The sequence below is a fragment of the Melospiza georgiana genome, chromosome 7 (genome assembly GCF_028018845.1).
Source record: "Melospiza georgiana isolate bMelGeo1 chromosome 7, bMelGeo1.pri, whole genome shotgun sequence".
NCBI classification, from domain to species: domain Eukaryota; kingdom Metazoa; phylum Chordata; class Aves; order Passeriformes; family Passerellidae; genus Melospiza; species Melospiza georgiana.
The window spans coordinates 24,292,683-24,310,083 of record NC_080436.1 but is presented as its reverse complement, the minus strand read 5'-3'; the positions used below and the strand labels follow the sequence as shown (position 1 = coordinate 24,310,083).

General features: G+C 38.5%; 1 protein-coding gene across 1 annotated transcript in view; it reads left to right on the top strand.

The window, feature by feature from the left end:
* Positions 1–561: 561 nt before the first annotated feature.
* PSMD14 (proteasome 26S subunit, non-ATPase 14) overlaps positions 562–17,401 on the top strand; it is a 46,482-nt gene continuing 29,642 nt past the window's right edge. The window contains exons 1-4 of the mRNA XM_058027859.1: positions 562–650; positions 3,818–3,867; positions 5,465–5,552; positions 8,415–8,466. Coding sequence (XP_057883842.1) covers positions 8,419–8,466 — 48 coding nt within the window. The 5' untranslated portion in view covers positions 562–650; positions 3,818–3,867; positions 5,465–5,552; positions 8,415–8,418. The remainder of the gene's footprint in view (positions 651–3,817; positions 3,868–5,464; positions 5,553–8,414; positions 8,467–17,401) is intronic.

Below are 17,401 nucleotides of genomic sequence, written 5' to 3'. Positions count from 1 at the left end.
CTCTGACTTGTTCACGTGCTGTCAGGTAACGTACTCCTTTGGCTTTGTGTTTTCCTCTTGTAATTTACAACAGAGTTTTTGCTCCAGGGTTAACATAAGGGTAATAGAAATTCCGATTTACTTCTCTGTTTGCACCAGAAACGTTTGCACCATTCATCAGCATGTACGTTTTAATGTGATTATGTGCCTATTGTTTGGCCACAATTCCCATGCTTCTCCACTTCTGCTTGTGCGGATTTTACACATATGGTCACTCATATTTCTCTTCTCTAAATCCTCGTATATTCTATAACACTGTTTTTGAGAGGACTGCATGTGATACTGTTCCTATAACAGTAATCATTGTTTTCTTGATTTGATGACTCAGTTGTTGGTTCTGCCATCCCATGGCGTCGTTGTTCCAGCACTGGTGACACTGGGCTGCAAAGGGACGCGGCTAACCCACAGCACTTTACAGCAGAGCACTTCACAGTGTTCCACTTCGGCCCGTTCTACCCGGAGGCCGCGCCCCTCGCCGCTCTCCACGCTCAGAAGCTCCTCCCTGCCGGCCGCGGGGCCGGAAGCCGCTGCCGGGTGCCCTGTGAACCGGGAAGGGCTCGGTTTGAATGAGATCCGGCTGATTCACCGCGGCCCGGGCGGCTCCGGCCCAGGTGAGGGCCCAGCCGCCTCCGCGCCAGGGCGCTGAGGGGCCCCGCGGCGGCCTCTGCGCGGCGGCGGCGGGAGCGCGGCCTGGGAGTCGGCCCGAGCGTCGGGCAGGGCCGCGGGGGGTGCGGACGGGAGCGGGACGGGACGGGGCGGGTCTGGCGAGCCGGGATCGCGCTGGGCCCCTGGCCTTTCCGCTGGGAAGTCCGAGCGCTTCGGGCAGCGGGGACAGCTGCAAACGGGCTGGGGAGAGGCGGCGAGAGGGGCCGGGGAGCGGCGCAGGGCGGGGACCCAGCCGCTGGAGCCGGACGGGCCTCGGCGCCGCACGGGCCCCAGGGCCCGGCCGCCTCCGCCCGGCCCGCTGCGGCCGCCCTTGTTCGGCAGCGCCTGGCGCGGGTTCGAGCTGCGGGCAGAGCGGGGCTCTGTGCCCTGTGCCCTGTCGGAGGCACCTCACGGGCGGCAGCGCTGCTGCTCCCGGGGTGCAGCACTGCCCCGGTCCCCGGCAGTGCAGCTGAAGTTAGAGGGGCACAGGGGGAAGTGGAGGCAAAGCACTGACTGGGATACCTGAAGGGGGAAGAAGCAGAATTAAGTAGAGAAGAAGCAATAATCAAAAATTAACAGCGCAATTTCTAGTATGCAGCTGACTTAAGTAATGTTTCTGTAACAAATTTGTGTCATGTAGTTGGATACTTGTAAACAGGGTGGTGGCGTCATGCCTTAAAGTTGCAGTTGTTTTCGGTATGCCGTGGAAAAACAGAAAACCAACAGGGATTGAGATTTACTTTTTAAAAAAAAGGTTTTTGTAAATATATCTCAAAGCTATATAGAACTGAAATGGTACTAGGCAAGCTGGAAATCTGATTTGTGTTCATCTAAAAGCTGTCAGCCCTGGGAGTCCAAGATGGCCTGTATGCCTCAGGTGGGGAGTAAACTGGGAAGAAGATTCTGTGGAACAGAGCATTCACTGTTTGTGACCATATTGAGACAATGAAAAATATCTGTTTTTGAAGAAATTCAGAAATTGGCTAGCATATAAATTGCTTCTGAATCACTAAGTGCGACTTTCAATGGCAGGGTTTAACCTGTAGCTTAGTGGGAAATTTTGAGTTCCATGATCTGTTGTAACACGCCATTTCAGTGATACTCATTTGAAAACTATGATTTAGAACATTTTAAGAGAATACTTTAAAAATAGTATTAAATAATACCAGTATATAAATTAGTTTGTACATGATACCAAGATATAAATTAGTTTGTCAACTTTCTTGGAAGCGATTCACTCCTGACAAAAATTATGGCGTATAAACTAATGGTACCTGTAAGTACCTTGTAACATTTAGGATGATGGGAAAGGGCAGGTGTTAAGGACACTGAATAATAGAGAGCTGGTATGATGAGTGCTTGCTGGACTACTGCATAGTTCCACAATAGTTGTGTGTCTTCTTGGCTTTCTGCAGAAATTCAGAGAAGGCCATTACTTCATGTACTACAAAAAATTAAAATTAATTCTGTTGGTTTCTATGGTGGTGCAGCTTGTTAATGAATCTTTGCTTATCTGTAAGTTTTATGTGAATGTACTTCAGTAGCTTTAAAGCAGACTGTTTGAATCTGTGTTACTGAAGTAACTCCAGCTCAGCAATGAATGGAGTAGAGTTAGGTTTGCTGTACTTCTGGAAGTCAGAAAGCAGAGCCTGGGAAGCTGACCTGCCAACTACCTAGTCCAGCTCGGGCCTATTGAGATTCAGGTCTGTGTGAAACAAGGCCTGGGTTTACAGAACTGAGCACGTTGTGGAAGCAAAGCAAGAGTCATGTAACTCTGGACTTGCACTACTGAGACTGCATTCATGCATGACATGATTAAACTCAAGCTTTAATGAAAGCCTACCCCCTCTCCCACCTTTTCACATGTGAAGTGTCTGTTCAGGTTTGATGACTTTAACTGCAATGAGTTTCTTTTCTTGGTGAAATAGTGTTTTTCTGCAATGTGCACTTTCTCAGCTGATTTACCTCTCCAGCTGTTTATTGTCCCAAGTGAAGCTGAAATGGTTGCAGTTGCACCAAAAACCTTGAGCCACTTCTGAGCACTGTTAATAAAATTGTTGATCATCTGCTGTGTGTAACTCCTCAACAGGAGATGTGGAAGTGCTTGTACAAAGCTTGTTATGTAGTCTCAGGTGGAGAAACTGAGTTACTGAAGATGAAATGATTTGCATCAAGTCTCTCAGTGTACAAATTGCAAAGTAAATTGCTATCACCTGTGTGTAGCCTGATACTCCCTCCACTAATAGGGCAGTTTAGTAGCCATTGTTTTCTATGTATGTCAAAGCTGATTTTGATATTTATTTCTCTACTAACTCAAAAGTTGCCAAACCCGGAGAACCCTCTTTCATTGAGGGATCACATTGTGGAGTGTTAATGCTAGATAAAAATAGTGCACTGTAGTGTGAAACTCATGTGTCTCATGCAAGGAGATAGAGTAATTTAAGACTGTTTCAAGTTGATTTCAAAATACATGCTGCAACATGCCAAGTATAAACACAGTGGCTGTTGGTTTATACCTATATGTGCATACACATTTGTGCATGATCCTTTTATATAACTTCATCCCTATGCTACCTAAGAAAAAATGTTTTCATTATTTAAAGCCAGAATTTAAGTGACTAGAAAATACCAATGAACAGCTGAGTGGTGAACCAGAGCTCTCCAAATGGGCAACTCTTTCCAATTACTACAGTTACCTAGCAGTTGTATTAGGAGCAAATGTTAGACATGGGTTTTAAAATTTCTGTTTTCAGAACAGTTTTGAGATGCTTTGTGTATACTCTCACTGCATTATTAACTATTTTTCCCTTTTGAGGTAAGGGCAATTAAATAAAAATTGCTGTAATGGAAGTTCAGATTTTTAAAGAACATTTGATGACCAAGCTTATTTTAGTTATGGTGTTTCGAATCATGGACACACATACACAGAGAAGCTATTTAATTCTTTTTTTTAACCATTAGTTACTGTATTAATTTCAGTGATGAGTGCATGTCATCCAAATTCCACAATGCACCAAAATGCAAGTTTATTATCATAATTGTCCTTCTGTATTTTTTCTGATACAGAACTATTTGATACAGTTACTTCCTTAAAGTTACACTTTAAACAGAGACTGTTAACTCTTCCTTGCAGACAGAAAGAAACAATCAAAATACCTTTTGGCAACTTTGGAAGGAAAATAGGTGAGATTTACTGTGAACTGTTTGTTTACTTTTCTGGCTTTTATTTATATGTATATATAATGTAAGTATGTGTGTGTGTGCAAGAATATAGGGTAAAAACAACAGAGAAGTTGCTAATCAGCCCAGCTTTTTGCACTTTGTAGCACAGGTAAGATTCTCAGCTGTAGGTTACCTTTTGTGCCTCACTGGGGAGCAGACCAAGCTCAGAGAGATTTGTTTCTTTCATTTCTTTGTAGTAAGTGGGGAAGGGAATGCAAGGCCACTGGGTGGTAAGGTGGCTAAAGGTGAATAACTCAGGCCCAGTTGAAGGAGAAGCTGCAGTTCTGTTGTAGCCTGTGCTACTGGCTCTTGTGGTCTCTCCTGGATCATTTCCTTCTGCAAAGCTGGCAGGAGGATTAGTAACTTTCCATTCAACTTGTCAGTGATTTCCACCCCAGCCTGTCAGCACTGAGAAACTCTGACTTGCTCTTTCTCTTCCAACTTTATGGGAAGGTGAATACATGCTCCTTTGCTCTTGTGCTACTTTGAGATAAGCTTCAGAAGGATCTCTGTTAAATTGCCTCAGTTACTAAAAAACAAAACAAAAACCCCCCACCCAAACAAAAACCTGAAACAAACCCCCAAAACCCAGAGACATTCTTTGAGCAGCTTTAGCTTAAAGAATGATTTGACAGAAATGTCTTCTGGAGCCTGTATTAGTGTTAAAAGCAATCAGCTTTTCCAAGACCTCTTTTTCTGTTATGCCAAGACAACTATTTCTGGGATGCAGCGTGAAGCCTCTCAGAGAAGTGAGCAGGGTTAAACCCAGCGTTTTTGATAGCCTCTCAGTTTGCTGCAGGGCTGCACAAATGGCTGTCCTGGCAGTACTGAGAAAGCAGCATCAAGTTGGTGAGCAGCAGCAGCTTCCTCATTGCTCCTTATGTTAACACTGACATTGAAAAAAAGTCTTATCAAATCACAGCCACAGATCATTTCACAGATCTGTTTCAAAACACTGCTCTATGAATGATTGAGTGGAGGCAATTAATGGGCAGTGTTCTCAGCGAGGAGGATAACATGAATTTTAACTCCTAAATTGAATGTGAAGCAACCTTTCTCTACCTGAATTCAGGCAAACCTAAAGATCTTTGTCACTTTTCCAGTCATACCAACCATTCTTGCAGAAATAAACAGGAAAGCTTTCTGTACCCGCAGACTGCTCTTACCCTTGGTGCTTAGGGCATCTTAGCTACAGCAAGAGCTTCTAAAATAGTAAAAAACTACCATGGTTTCAGTTTCTAACAGCATTTAAAATGATCAATTAACTTTAAATTGCTTAAATGAATTATTAAAATATTTTGAGAATTTAATATCAAAAATGTTGAGAAAATTGGAAGCTTCTTGCAGTGTTATGGATACTTGAGTGAGACATGGCATGTACCACTTGTAGGAATTGTATGGTAAAGGGGAAAAAAAAGCCCAGTAAACCCTTTGGGTTATTCTTCAATGGTGCCTTGTCCTTTTTCAGCTTATCAATGTAACATTTCTTTTTTACATGTGCCATGATTTCTAAATTTTAATAGGTTTCTGCCTTTCTCCTTTCTATTTCCTTCTACAGCAAAGAGACCTACTGGTGTCATCTTTACAGTCAAAAAGTGGGAGCTGCTGCCAAGTTTGTTCTGTGAGCGCCTCTTGCTGAGCACCAGGTTAGAAATGTATAGTTGTTTTATTTGGAAAGACTTAAGTTAGCTTCATTACTGTCTAGAAATTTCCCTTAAGCTGTTGTAAGGCTTACAAAAGCATTGTTGGAGAAATGGCTGAAATAATATTTAGATGATATTTTAATAAAAATTAAAATCTGTTTTGGTGAATGTATTTCATTAACTTAAATTTTTCAGATGTTTATACATCTCAGTAAACATGTTTAGGTCCATATAGACTATAGGCTACTAAAGCATATTCAGTTACAAATAGGCAAGTAAAGCATTAGCTGCCAAAACTGTAACCAGAATCATGTCATGGAGCTAGTGAAATAATTTGCAGTGCATCTAGAACTGTGTTTTGGAGATTTTATGTCTGTGCTGCTGTCTTGAAAATCTGAATATCTCAGTTCAATGACTGTTCTGTGGGAAATGCTAGGTGTCTGTAATACAGTGAGATTTTGTTGTAAAGTTATGCTGATAAGTAGTCAGTTTGTTTGACACTTTAATCTAATCCAACTCTGATACGGCAAAATATATGGCTTTTATAAATGCTGTACTATACTGTTGGGTTAGAAACTGGAATAAACTGTAAATGAAATATTAATTAGTATGAGCTATTGCTTTTCCCCTCTTTTATAGGATTTATTTGTTTATTATTTCTTAAATGTACAAAGGTAATGTACCTCATCAGTTGATGGAAGTTGCTGTAGTTGTCAGAACTATCAGTTTTAGGGTTACCAGTGTAGAGACCAGAAGTTTCTTAAAATAAATGAACAGCCATGATGGATTAAAATAATAGTTTTAGGAGCTTAAATATACTTCTCAGTTACTCTTCAGCCCTCTTTAGTGACACAGACGGTGAATCATTGTGGGTTTCAATGGAGGAGTATCTACCACACAGGGGTAACATGAACTGTAGTTGGCGTTAATTCGTGGTAACATTGTGACTGTTTTATTGAAGCCATTTAACATATGCTTACATAATATCTTTAAACGGCAACTTAACCTTTCCAAGGAAATCCTCCAACTTGATTTGGAATTTATTGTAGTTCAGGATAGAAGAGCATAAACACTGTGTGCAGCTTTTGCCTCTAAAAAAGAAGCTTGGTGTCAATGACTTACTGAAGAAGTTAAGCATAACCACGGACCCTTTAATAAACTTCTTTTTAATTTATATGGTGCCAGTGGAGCTTTAAGAAAGTGCTTACTGCTAGCTGAGGCTGCACTTGTTGGATTTGCAGGTTCTACAAAATCAAGAGAGTGAATCAAATCAAATGAATAGCCTGATAGTTCACTGAACTGGGAAAGTGAATTTAACAAGTCAGGCAGGTATTTCTGGTCAATGTATCTTGGCTATTGTTAAGTATTGAAGTAGGAAGTAAAATGCTGCTTCTTTATGTGTTTAGAAGCTTAAACTATTTTTTAACCTTATACTGAAATAAAACTCGTTAGTCTTTAGCCAGTAAGAATTCTAGCAAATATCAGAAGAAATTATGAGAATGATGATGACATTCACCTTCAGTGTGAAGATTTTTTCATGTACAAAGCAAATATATTTTTCAAGTTCTTTTGCATAATTATTGCAAAAGAAGGCTATTTAATAAGTATTGTTAATGTAATCTGAAATCATGTGTGTAATTATGTGTAATGTGACATCTGCTTGGAGGATGTATGTATTTTCGAAATCATATTTGGTGTTCTCAATTGCTTTCCAAGCCTAAACAAACTTTGTTGTGTTGTATTAAAACTTGTCCAGTTAAGACCAAAATTTTTGATGCTGTGCTTTGTATCTTCTATTTCACAAATAAAATAAGCCAGTAAAATTTTCTGATTTTGCCTACAAATGCACCTTGGAAATTGCTTGATTTGATGAAAACAGCTGTTTAAAAATTAATATTCAGCAGGCCTTTTTAAATTCTATGGATAAGTTTTGTTGTACAGAGCTAAGAAGTTGAGGAAGCCAAGTGGTAAAGTTCTGTTAAAGCTGGGGCAGAACCTGTACCTAGGTACCCACCATGAAATTGTAGATGTCTTTTCAACAACAGAAAGTGAAGAAACTGTAGACAAAGAAACAGCAGTGTAATTTTTTTGGTTGGGCATCTTAGCAGCCTTTATTCCTGGGGACCACCCCCTTGAAAGTTACAAGACACAAAAACTGATGCTTTTTATTTTTTTTAAGGAAGCTGTTTCATTGATTGGAATAATCTTGCACTAAAGCACTGGCACATGCAAGACTGGGAATGTATGAAATGACTGTACTGTCACTACTCTTCTAACTATATACACATTAAATGTTTACTTTACAGTATTTCTTTTAGTATAATGAGTTCATTAAAAAAAAGCTTTTGATGCTAATTCAGAGATCCATAATCTGCTTAGTGTCTTTCACATGTAGTTTTGATGATAACTGACAAGCTGTAAGTTAATTAGCGCGGAACTTACTAATGAGGATGCTAAAATCCTTACTTTAAGATTTTTATTGATGATTTCTGAGCAAACGAAAGTAAATTCAATTGTATATCTAATAAGTTTTAGGAACTTTCTGGCTGTAGGTACTGATCATAAGTAAGAAAAATCCCCCAATTAATTGACTGATGGGAAAGTTTTGAGAAGTTTGACAAGAGTGTTCATCTTCAGAAATGGGGATAACCCAAAACCAAAGCAATAAAGCAAAGTCTGTTAATTAGCATGGAAGACAGCTTCTTGAATTAATATGTGGTGTTAATTAACAGGAAGTCTGATGTTGTGTTGTAATTACCACCAATATTTTTGACATACTGAGTGACTGAAGGTGAATTATATAGATAACAATTTAGTAAACATTTCGAGCTTGGGAACATTTTTCCTTTGTTTCTGTTTTTCTAGAAATATGGATAGACTTCTGCGACTGGGAGGAGGTATGCCTGGGCTGGGACAGGTTAGTATATAGCTTGTCAATCTTTTCTTTAAAATTAATAATTTCTGGAGTATTTCTTCTATTATGCTATCATATTTTAAAGCAGCATCAAAAAAACATTGTTCATAGTAATAATCTTTGACTCAAGAGATTTTATATGTGTATGTGTATCTTTGTTACAACCTGGCCTTTTTTTTGTGAATGACTATGTGTCTAAGTTTACAGAATGTTTATAAACCTTTCTTATTTTGTCTGAGCATTTAAAAATTTATATTGAAAAGCATTGGAAACACATAATACATTTTTTTAAAAACCAGTTTCCAATAATATGAATTTTCAGTACATGAAGGGTATTTATTGTAAATGGCCAAGCACATCCACCGCTCTTTCATAAATTACATATTTCAGTTCTTGGATCACATTGGGAATGGGGCATTATAAGATACTGAAGTATATGTAAATTTCAAGCGGTAATTTGAATTGAGTTTATCACTTGTGGGTAGTTGTAGCTTCCTGTATGTGTGTTTTATTGTGTCTCCTCTTGTCGATTGTTCTCACTTCTGTTACCACTCACAGCAAGAAGGCCTCCCTGGCAGCTGTCCTGTTCCAGTGAGACAACTATTCACATTGTATGGCTTCTCCTACCTCTACAGCAAGTCCTAGTTCTTTTTTCCTTGATCAACTGACATGGCCAGCAGTCTTCAAAAATAAAATCAAGTTGATCTTGTTACATTGAGCTGATCGCTGTGGATACAGGGGAAAAAATAATTAGGAATCTTTGTTTGAGGTCTGTAGGAAGAATTATATCCTTAAGGAATGGGCTCCAGTGTAAATTCCTTTGTGGTCCTTTCCTGTGGTTGGCTGGAGTAGCTTCCTGGTCTCTTTCTAAGTCGAGAATCCAGACTCTTGTACTGGAGGAATCAATTCTGTATGTCTTGGGCTTCAGGATGTGTGTCCAGGGTTTCTTGTGGGATAGTTGAAATTGCTAAACCCAAAGCTTCTTTTGGTTGTGTATAGTGTGTTTGTGTCCAGTATAACTACAGGAGGAGTTTAATACCGAAGCATTTGGTGAAATATTCTAGGCTGATCTACAGACTCTAAATGTTTTGCCAAATAAGCTGTAACTTTTGGTGCATAATTTTTTTCCCCCTTTTTATAGCTAAAATTCTATTCACGTTCTCTTAGTGAATCTTCAAGCCGCCCTCAGTTATTTTTAGTTTCACTTTCTTAAACAGTTATTTCTCTTGTTCCTCTGAGCTGCCAGCCTGCTTCATGACTCTTCATTTTTTTAACATCTGTGCAGTCTAATCTCTCAAGCTTTCACTTCTTAGTCCTCTCTGAACTTGACGCTTATCAAAGCTGTTTTTCAAATTTACTGTTAACTCTCTGCTGTTTTCTGAATTTTTCGTCTTTAACTTGAAGCTTGCTAGAAAATTGTGGCAGACAATAGAACATAACATTCAGAGGAAGCTTGCTGAACTCCTCTGGTAGCTTTGGCCTGCAAAGCTGCTCTGTGTTTGTTTAAATATGGAATTGTCTCTTAAATTAGTTGATGAGTATATGTTAGTTTGAAAAAAAAGCATAAAACTGAATTGCTCTTTACTCAAGTTGCTGCTTGCACTGGATGTCTTGACTACATTTGTAGTCTTTTGGTTTATTGAATCAGCAGGAAGGCTTTTCAAATAGACTGTTTTTATGTCCTTAAAATAATGTGTTTCAAAGGACCTTGAAAAGTCACTTTATATTCTGAGTATCTATTGATGATAATTGAGATTGAGAGACAATCCAGAGTGAATCAGATGTCTTTGAGATAGAAGAGAGGAAGAAGGTATGTCTTGGATATATTTTGTAATGCTAGAAAGCAAAATTATTACCATTTGCTTGCACTAGAGTGTTTTAAGCAACAGAACTTTTTGTTCTTATTGCTGTGTCACAGTTGTTGTAAAGGTTGAACATAGTAAAAACATCTGACTGAGCCATTCTTGCCAGCCTAAGTATCATCTGTATATATAGTCTGGTAGAAAAAGAGGCATTTTCAAAGTAATTTTATCACATAGTTTGGAGATTGCTTTTTCTTGTAGCTTGGGGTCTGCTTAGCAAGAGGAATGCATCACATAAAGTCTGCTAAGGGTCTGTTTGATTTGCTTGGTAACTGATGTTAAAGTACTGGCAGATGCTTGGTGAGCACAGTTTCTGTTTGATCTCTGCCAAGGCATTCTTTCTCAGTGACCTGCTTGAGCTTCTTCAGCAGCAGTTACTTGGCTCTTTCCCCTTAGCAAAATTACCTCTTCTGGTTATTGTCTCATTTAGGTTTTCTTGGTCTTCTTAATTTCCAAACTCAGATATGTTGTCCCAAATGCATTTTAAATTCACGTATTTGCAATATGTTTTTCAAGTCTTTTGGTGTAGTGTATTACACTTGAGAACTGCTGTCACTGAATTTGCAGTTCTCTTTCCTTACTTCTTGCTCCTTCAGGATGCTATTGAGGGGTTGATTGGCCTTCAGGTGTCCAGAGGTGGTCAGCGCTGAATCCCATCTACCTTAAGCCTGTCTTCAAATGGCTAATAAACAAATCTTTAAGGAAGTAATCTTAAACTGATACTTCAACAATAAACTTTCCTTCCAGTGACATGTGGCTTAGAAATCTTGAGGCATTTCTTCTCTTTTAACCATAGGTGGACAATGGACTGTCTTAGTAGAACAGGAGATGGACAAGAGACAAGAAGGGAAGAGACTCTTAGAACTTTTGGCATCACATAAGCCATTTTTTTCTGACAGAATGCTTGGTCATTAACTGTGTGTTCTTTTTATGGCAAGGTACCTGTGTTTAGTTTTGAACTTGATGCCAGAAGTATGATGTCCTTTGGAAACTGCTTCATGCAGAAATTGTGTCTTACATGACTGGTGTTGTACCTGGTCCATAAGTTTGTTTTGTCTTGAGTTTAGGTTCTTGTGATAAATGCATAAGATGAGGGAATAAATGAATGAATGAGGCCTTTTAGAAAAGATGTAAAAAATTGAAAGGGATGTCTCAAAGAAAAACTTATGACTTCAGTGTTGCTCCTGTAGTTCATGTAGTTCATGGGAATTAAGATTTTGGCAATGCCCTTGTTCTTCTTCACTTACATAGTCTCCTTTCTCTCTCCTTCTGCCCCTTGTCGTGTTGGGTTTTTCTACTTATCTTCTTTTTCCTGAATCATTCTTTTCAGTTTGTCCCTCTGGAATACTGCCTACCACAGAATTTCACTGGTGGTTTAGTACTTTGATTTGCATTGTACATTTGCTGCAGACAAATGAACAGGTTTGTGGGGTACGTAAAAGCATTCTGCTTATGTAGCAGGCAGGAATTTGGAGCAACACTCCTTCATTTTGTATGCTGAACTATTGTTTGCTGGTGGAATCAATTCCACATATGCCTCTATTAGGCAATCCCACTGCAAAGGGTGTGAGCAAATTAAGTGCATTTGTAGCCAAGCTTTTCTCTCCATCACTTACAGACTAGTAATTCAAGTTGAGCAAGTTCTTGTCCACACTAGCACATGCTGTCTGTTTTTCTGAATCCAGATGTGATAGAAAGCAGTGAAATAATGACACTTTTTAAAAGAGGCTTTAAAAGTAATTTTTCATTGCTTGTTAGATTTTTGAAAATATTCATTTACACTGCTCTGTTAGTGGAGACAACTGTTCTAGTACAATAAATGAAAAATAAAACTGATTCTGTAATTTTGAATTAACATATATGATGACAGAGGGGAAGAGGAAAAATTCCAATGGGAAGGGAGGGGGAGACAGAACTGACCTGTGTCTTGTAAGGAGTGTTTACACCTTGACTTGGAATATAGAAAAAGAAGTGCAGATAGCTATTTTATTTGAATCATGGACTTGCCAATTAGCCATCAAGTGCTTCCATCTGTGAAATAGTTGATCAGATGGGTTAGCTGGGATGTTTCCAGATTAGGGCATTGTAAATGGCACTTGAAAACTGTCACTTTGATTAGGAGGTTTCAAATACTGCACTGCTTAGTGCTGTGGAACCTTTTTCCCCTCATAGGATCTTGGGTTTTTTAGAACATGCTTTTCCTGTTTAGTAAATCTGTGGCACCATTGGAACTTGGGAGACCTGCTGCTGATCTAAAGTTCTGCTTTGTGTGCTCATCTAGTCAGGGTGCTTGTTGGAGGAGAGCACAGTGCATTCTTTTGTGGGGCTTCCAAAGAGGAGTTGATGGTCTGGCAGACAGAGGAGGGTCAAGCTCTGTGTAGATCATCCCCAATTAACAATTAGATGCAAATTTCCTGGAGTTACTTCATTAAGCTGATGTGTCATTTGAGTACATGACTTTTTCTTGCATCTTCCATATGTAAACAAAAACATCCACCAACAATAAAATCCTCAAACCCAAAACAAACCCAGACACCCCCATCCCTCCTCTCCAAAAAAACCCAAAACCATGCCAACAACCCAAACAGGAAAAACTGCAGCACCTTACCACCTTTCTGAAAATTATTTTGGTTCATTGATTCTTGAAACAGCTTGTGTTTTAATTTGAAGGGTGTAAATGTGTTGTCTTTAATTAAGTACCTTTTTCATTGTAAAGCTGTAGAGTGTTCTGGTATCTCAGTATCTGTTTAGCTTATGACTTTCTCCTTTCTGTGTCTCCTGGGTATGTATGCTTTATGTGGTTTGAATTGTGGTGGTACACTGTTGTCTGCTTCTCATAAGTATTTGAAGCTTCAGATACACCTTTGGAGAATATTTTGCCAGGGGAATAAGTCTGAATTATAGCTCAGAAAACTGTGCATCGTTTCTGTGCCATTGCTTCTGAGACGTTTCCCAGCAAAGTTCTCAAGTACAAAGAGTGTTACTATTTCTAGAACTCAAATGTAATTCCCATAGATGAGGTGGTATACAATTTGGATGGGTTATTCCAGTTCTACTTTTTTTCCCTGGAAGCTGTCAACCCATTTAAGGAATAAGAAAAAATTCTCAATGACAAACATTTTTCATTTCATCCATTAAAAATATCCAACATGAAATCCCATAGGAAGTTCAGAAGACTTAATTGCCCACATTATCTTCCATAGAAAGTCTCAGCATCAGTTTTTCTATACAAAATATATGATTTTGTTTTCAGGAGAAGAAAACCACCTTAGAGATAATAAACTGTGCTGTTTCACTTACTTTCACTGTCTGGGATGAATGTTTTACTGCATTGATTAGTGTTTTACTACAGGGCTGTTCAGTGAAAGCTTCATATCAAATTTAGGATCCAGGTGTGGCCAGGGTCTGGTTTTGCTGGAGATGGTAACTCCATGGGTCATGTTAGGCTTGTTTGAAAGTTACTGGGGATGGCAAAGCAGAGTATAATTCTCATACATTTGAAGTACATTTGAGTCATTGTAATGTGATTTGTCTCCTAAGGAGCTAATTGGAAGAGGAGAAGAGAAATCTGCTAGAATTGGTTTAGGAGAAGCCATAATTTTACTTAAACCCTCTGTGTAATTTGTGTTATAAAGGCTGTTTTGAAGTAGGATGGGTGCACTGCAGACATGTCTTACATATTAATCACAAACAAATATAAAACTAAAACTAAAAAAGCCAGTGGGTTGTGTCTGAGCATTACAGTTTCCTCTGATCTGCTATTTTCCTCTGGAGAACATTTTTAGCTGCCTCTTCTTGGCCTCAGATCTTAAACTTCCATATTTCTAATAATTAGGCAATTAGATTCTCTCTCCTCAATTTAATTGCCAGTGTAGTCCAGCTGACTTTTGACTTTCTCCAAAAGAGACAAAGGAGCTTGGACAAGGAAATGAGTGTAACCATAATGAGAAAGAACATAGGGATGAAAGAGTAAAGAAAAAGAAATATATTTGTGCATTTGTCATTTCACCTATTCACTTGTAATGTTCCTTTCTGCAAGCAGGAAACAGCCACCCTATAGCAATCAATTTTATTTATTTCTCTTGGAAATTGTATCTTCTTTCTGAAATCCCATGCAATTGAATATTAAGTTGCAATGCTACTATGCAGCACCTTTGAGTGAGGGTTTCTCTTTCCTTCCTGCTGTGTAGAAGAGTCCTCTGTTTTCCTATGAAGCTGGAAGTGTTTTTGTGTTATAGAGGTGTGGTTTGGGGGGCTGGTGGCTGTTGGCTGATTGGTTGTTTTTTCAAGTGTTGCAAACAATTGACCTTGCTGCATCTTACCATTGAGTCTCCCAGTTCACCTGCTTGTATCCTGAGGACCAGCTCTTCTCAACAGTCAACCTGCAGAGATCTAGAACCCAGTGCATTCTTCCTTATACTGAGGAGATATCTTTAACTGCTTTGCCTACAAAGTGTACTTTAGGGTGAGCTTAGGCAGAACCTACTGAGGGCTATCCTGCCTTCTTGGCAGAACTGTCTTTAGAATAAGGTAATTAAAAATCTACATTGAAGCAAGACTACAAGAGTCAGACAAAATTAGAGATGCTGACTCGTCATCTGCCTTGAGGCTTTCAGTTCTAAATCCCAATACTTTCTGTAATGCTGATGGGAGTAGATAACAGGTTAATCCTGGCTTTTTTCTGGAATGAAATTGACCTCTGTATTTTCTTTTTATTTCCAGTAGATTGAGGCTGTGAAAAACAATAGCTCTTTTCAAAAAGATGTACAGTGTTAGTGAGAACTTATTTTATGTCCCTAATCTTACGGCTTTTTTCTATGACATTGTCATAGAATCATAGAATGGTTTGTGTTGGACAAACATTTAAAGAACATTTAGTCCAAATTGTCCTCATGCTTGATAAGGAATTTTAACTTGAATTAATGTGCAGTAATAAAGCACACCTACCCCTTTGAGTTTGTGTCTCAATGAATGTGCAGATTAAATGGGGTAAAGATAAATGAAACACTGACCTGGGGAAGATTACACTTAAGCAGCCATTTCATATAACAGTTGTGTTGGGAACATTGTGGGAAGTCTGAGTATTGCAAATTGCATCAAGGTTATATATATATGTAAGTAATTTTACATCATGAACACATGTTATTATTGAGTAGTAAACGTTTATTTCTAATAATAATGTTTTGTAAGTGTCTCATTAAACTAGAGACTATTTTTGTTTGAAGTTCTTCTTAGTTAAAAACAATCAAATAACAAACTGCAACAAACCAACCAAAAAAACCCAAAAAAGGCAAAAAGATAACCAATCAACCAAAAAAGCCAGAAACAACCCCCTGCCCCCCGCCAAAACCATAGCAAAAAACCAAACCAAACCACACCTCACACACCCTAAAAAAGAAAACCACAGAACACCACCCCACAGAAACTAAAATCCTAAATAAGCAGAAAGCTAAGCAGTGAAATTCTGGCTCTGCACCAAAGAGGTGTTGGCAAATTTATGATCCCAACCCGTTTAACCAACTGCTCAAAGCTATACAAAGTTCTGTGTTTTGTAATTTTGGTTTTGAAGAGGAAGGGAGATGGGAAATGTTATATATTTCAAGTCCATCTATATTGCTGTTCATGGAGTTCTGTTGTAAATGTGAACCTGGGTAAGCTTTTTTTAGGAGACAGAATTTTGTAAAACATACTGAGAGAGTTTTTATCTAGCCTGTTAAGGTGAGTTTTTTTTCAGAGATTTTTCAATTTAAGGTAGCAGTTGATGCCACAATACTTCCTTAGTATCCCTACTCCATTTTGGAGTCTCTGAGACTAAACATATTACTGCAATTTTTATTTCATCTGACATATGGTGTAACAAGACAATGTGATCCTTCGAGAAATCTAGGCTGTTTGTTGAGGCTTACGGTATTTTGTGGTCTGTTATGCTTGCTTGTTTATAATTGGTATAAAAATGGTCCTAAACACACAAACTGTTTAGACATAATGGTGGCTTCAAAATCTAATCCTGTTGATGTAGAACTAACCACAAAATTGTGTGTGTAATAGCTTGAAAATAGCAATAAAATTTCAAATTGCTACTAATTTTAGTGTGTGATTCACAATGCAAGTAATATATTTTTCCCTTTTTTATTGAGCTCACTGATTTTTTAATATTTTTGTATGATTGCAATAATTTTCTCTGTCATGACTGATCCTGTTAACTTCCTGTACTGCAGAAAATGCAATACATGGTTTCTAGTGCTTGTCATGACAAAGTTGTTGGAACCAGTGAGATCCCAGAATATGCCTCACTCTCTTTGCCACTTCCACTGATGGAACATGAGTTGGTAATTTCCAGAAGTGTATTGTCTTAGTACAGGAAGAAAATGATTCCACAATCCCAACTCTGCTTAGATTTTTAGGTTTAGCAATGTGTAAAAAATACTGTGCTGATCTAAGAAATTTCTTATTCTTTATATCCATATATCAGCAGGTTGTACCACTTACTGGCAAAAAGTAGAGAAGAGCAGCGGTACTCTGAACTTTTAAGGCCTTGCTATCATTAACACCTCTACCTCCTTTGCACACTTGCTCATGTTTGTCCTCTCTGCAGCTAGTATTTTGTAGGTTTATTTCCCTTGTACCAAGTTATACACACAAAGTTGCATTTACCTCCACAAAATAGAACATTTAAGCTCACTTTAGGTGCCTCATCCTTCCTTGCATCTTTTAATATGATAAATTATTATTTTATAATGATTGTCATTGCATTTATACCTCAGTTGCCTTTCTCCCCCTTACCTATATAATAAAATGTCATCTTTACCTGGAACACTTGTTCTGGCGGAGGTAGAGAAGGGTAATGAAGAAGAATGGTGGGATTAATAAATTCAAAAGTAATCCAAGGGGGGGTTTTGTATTTTTTTTTTTTTAGCTAATCTTTCTCAATTGTCTTTGGATATAACAGCTGAAAATATGTAGTGAAAGGGTTAAGTCGGCATGAAAGAATTCATTTCCACTTTAATGACCTAGCCTTGCTGGGTTAGGACGATGGGGAACATGCTTCTGACTTGTACTCCTATTGCCAATTAACA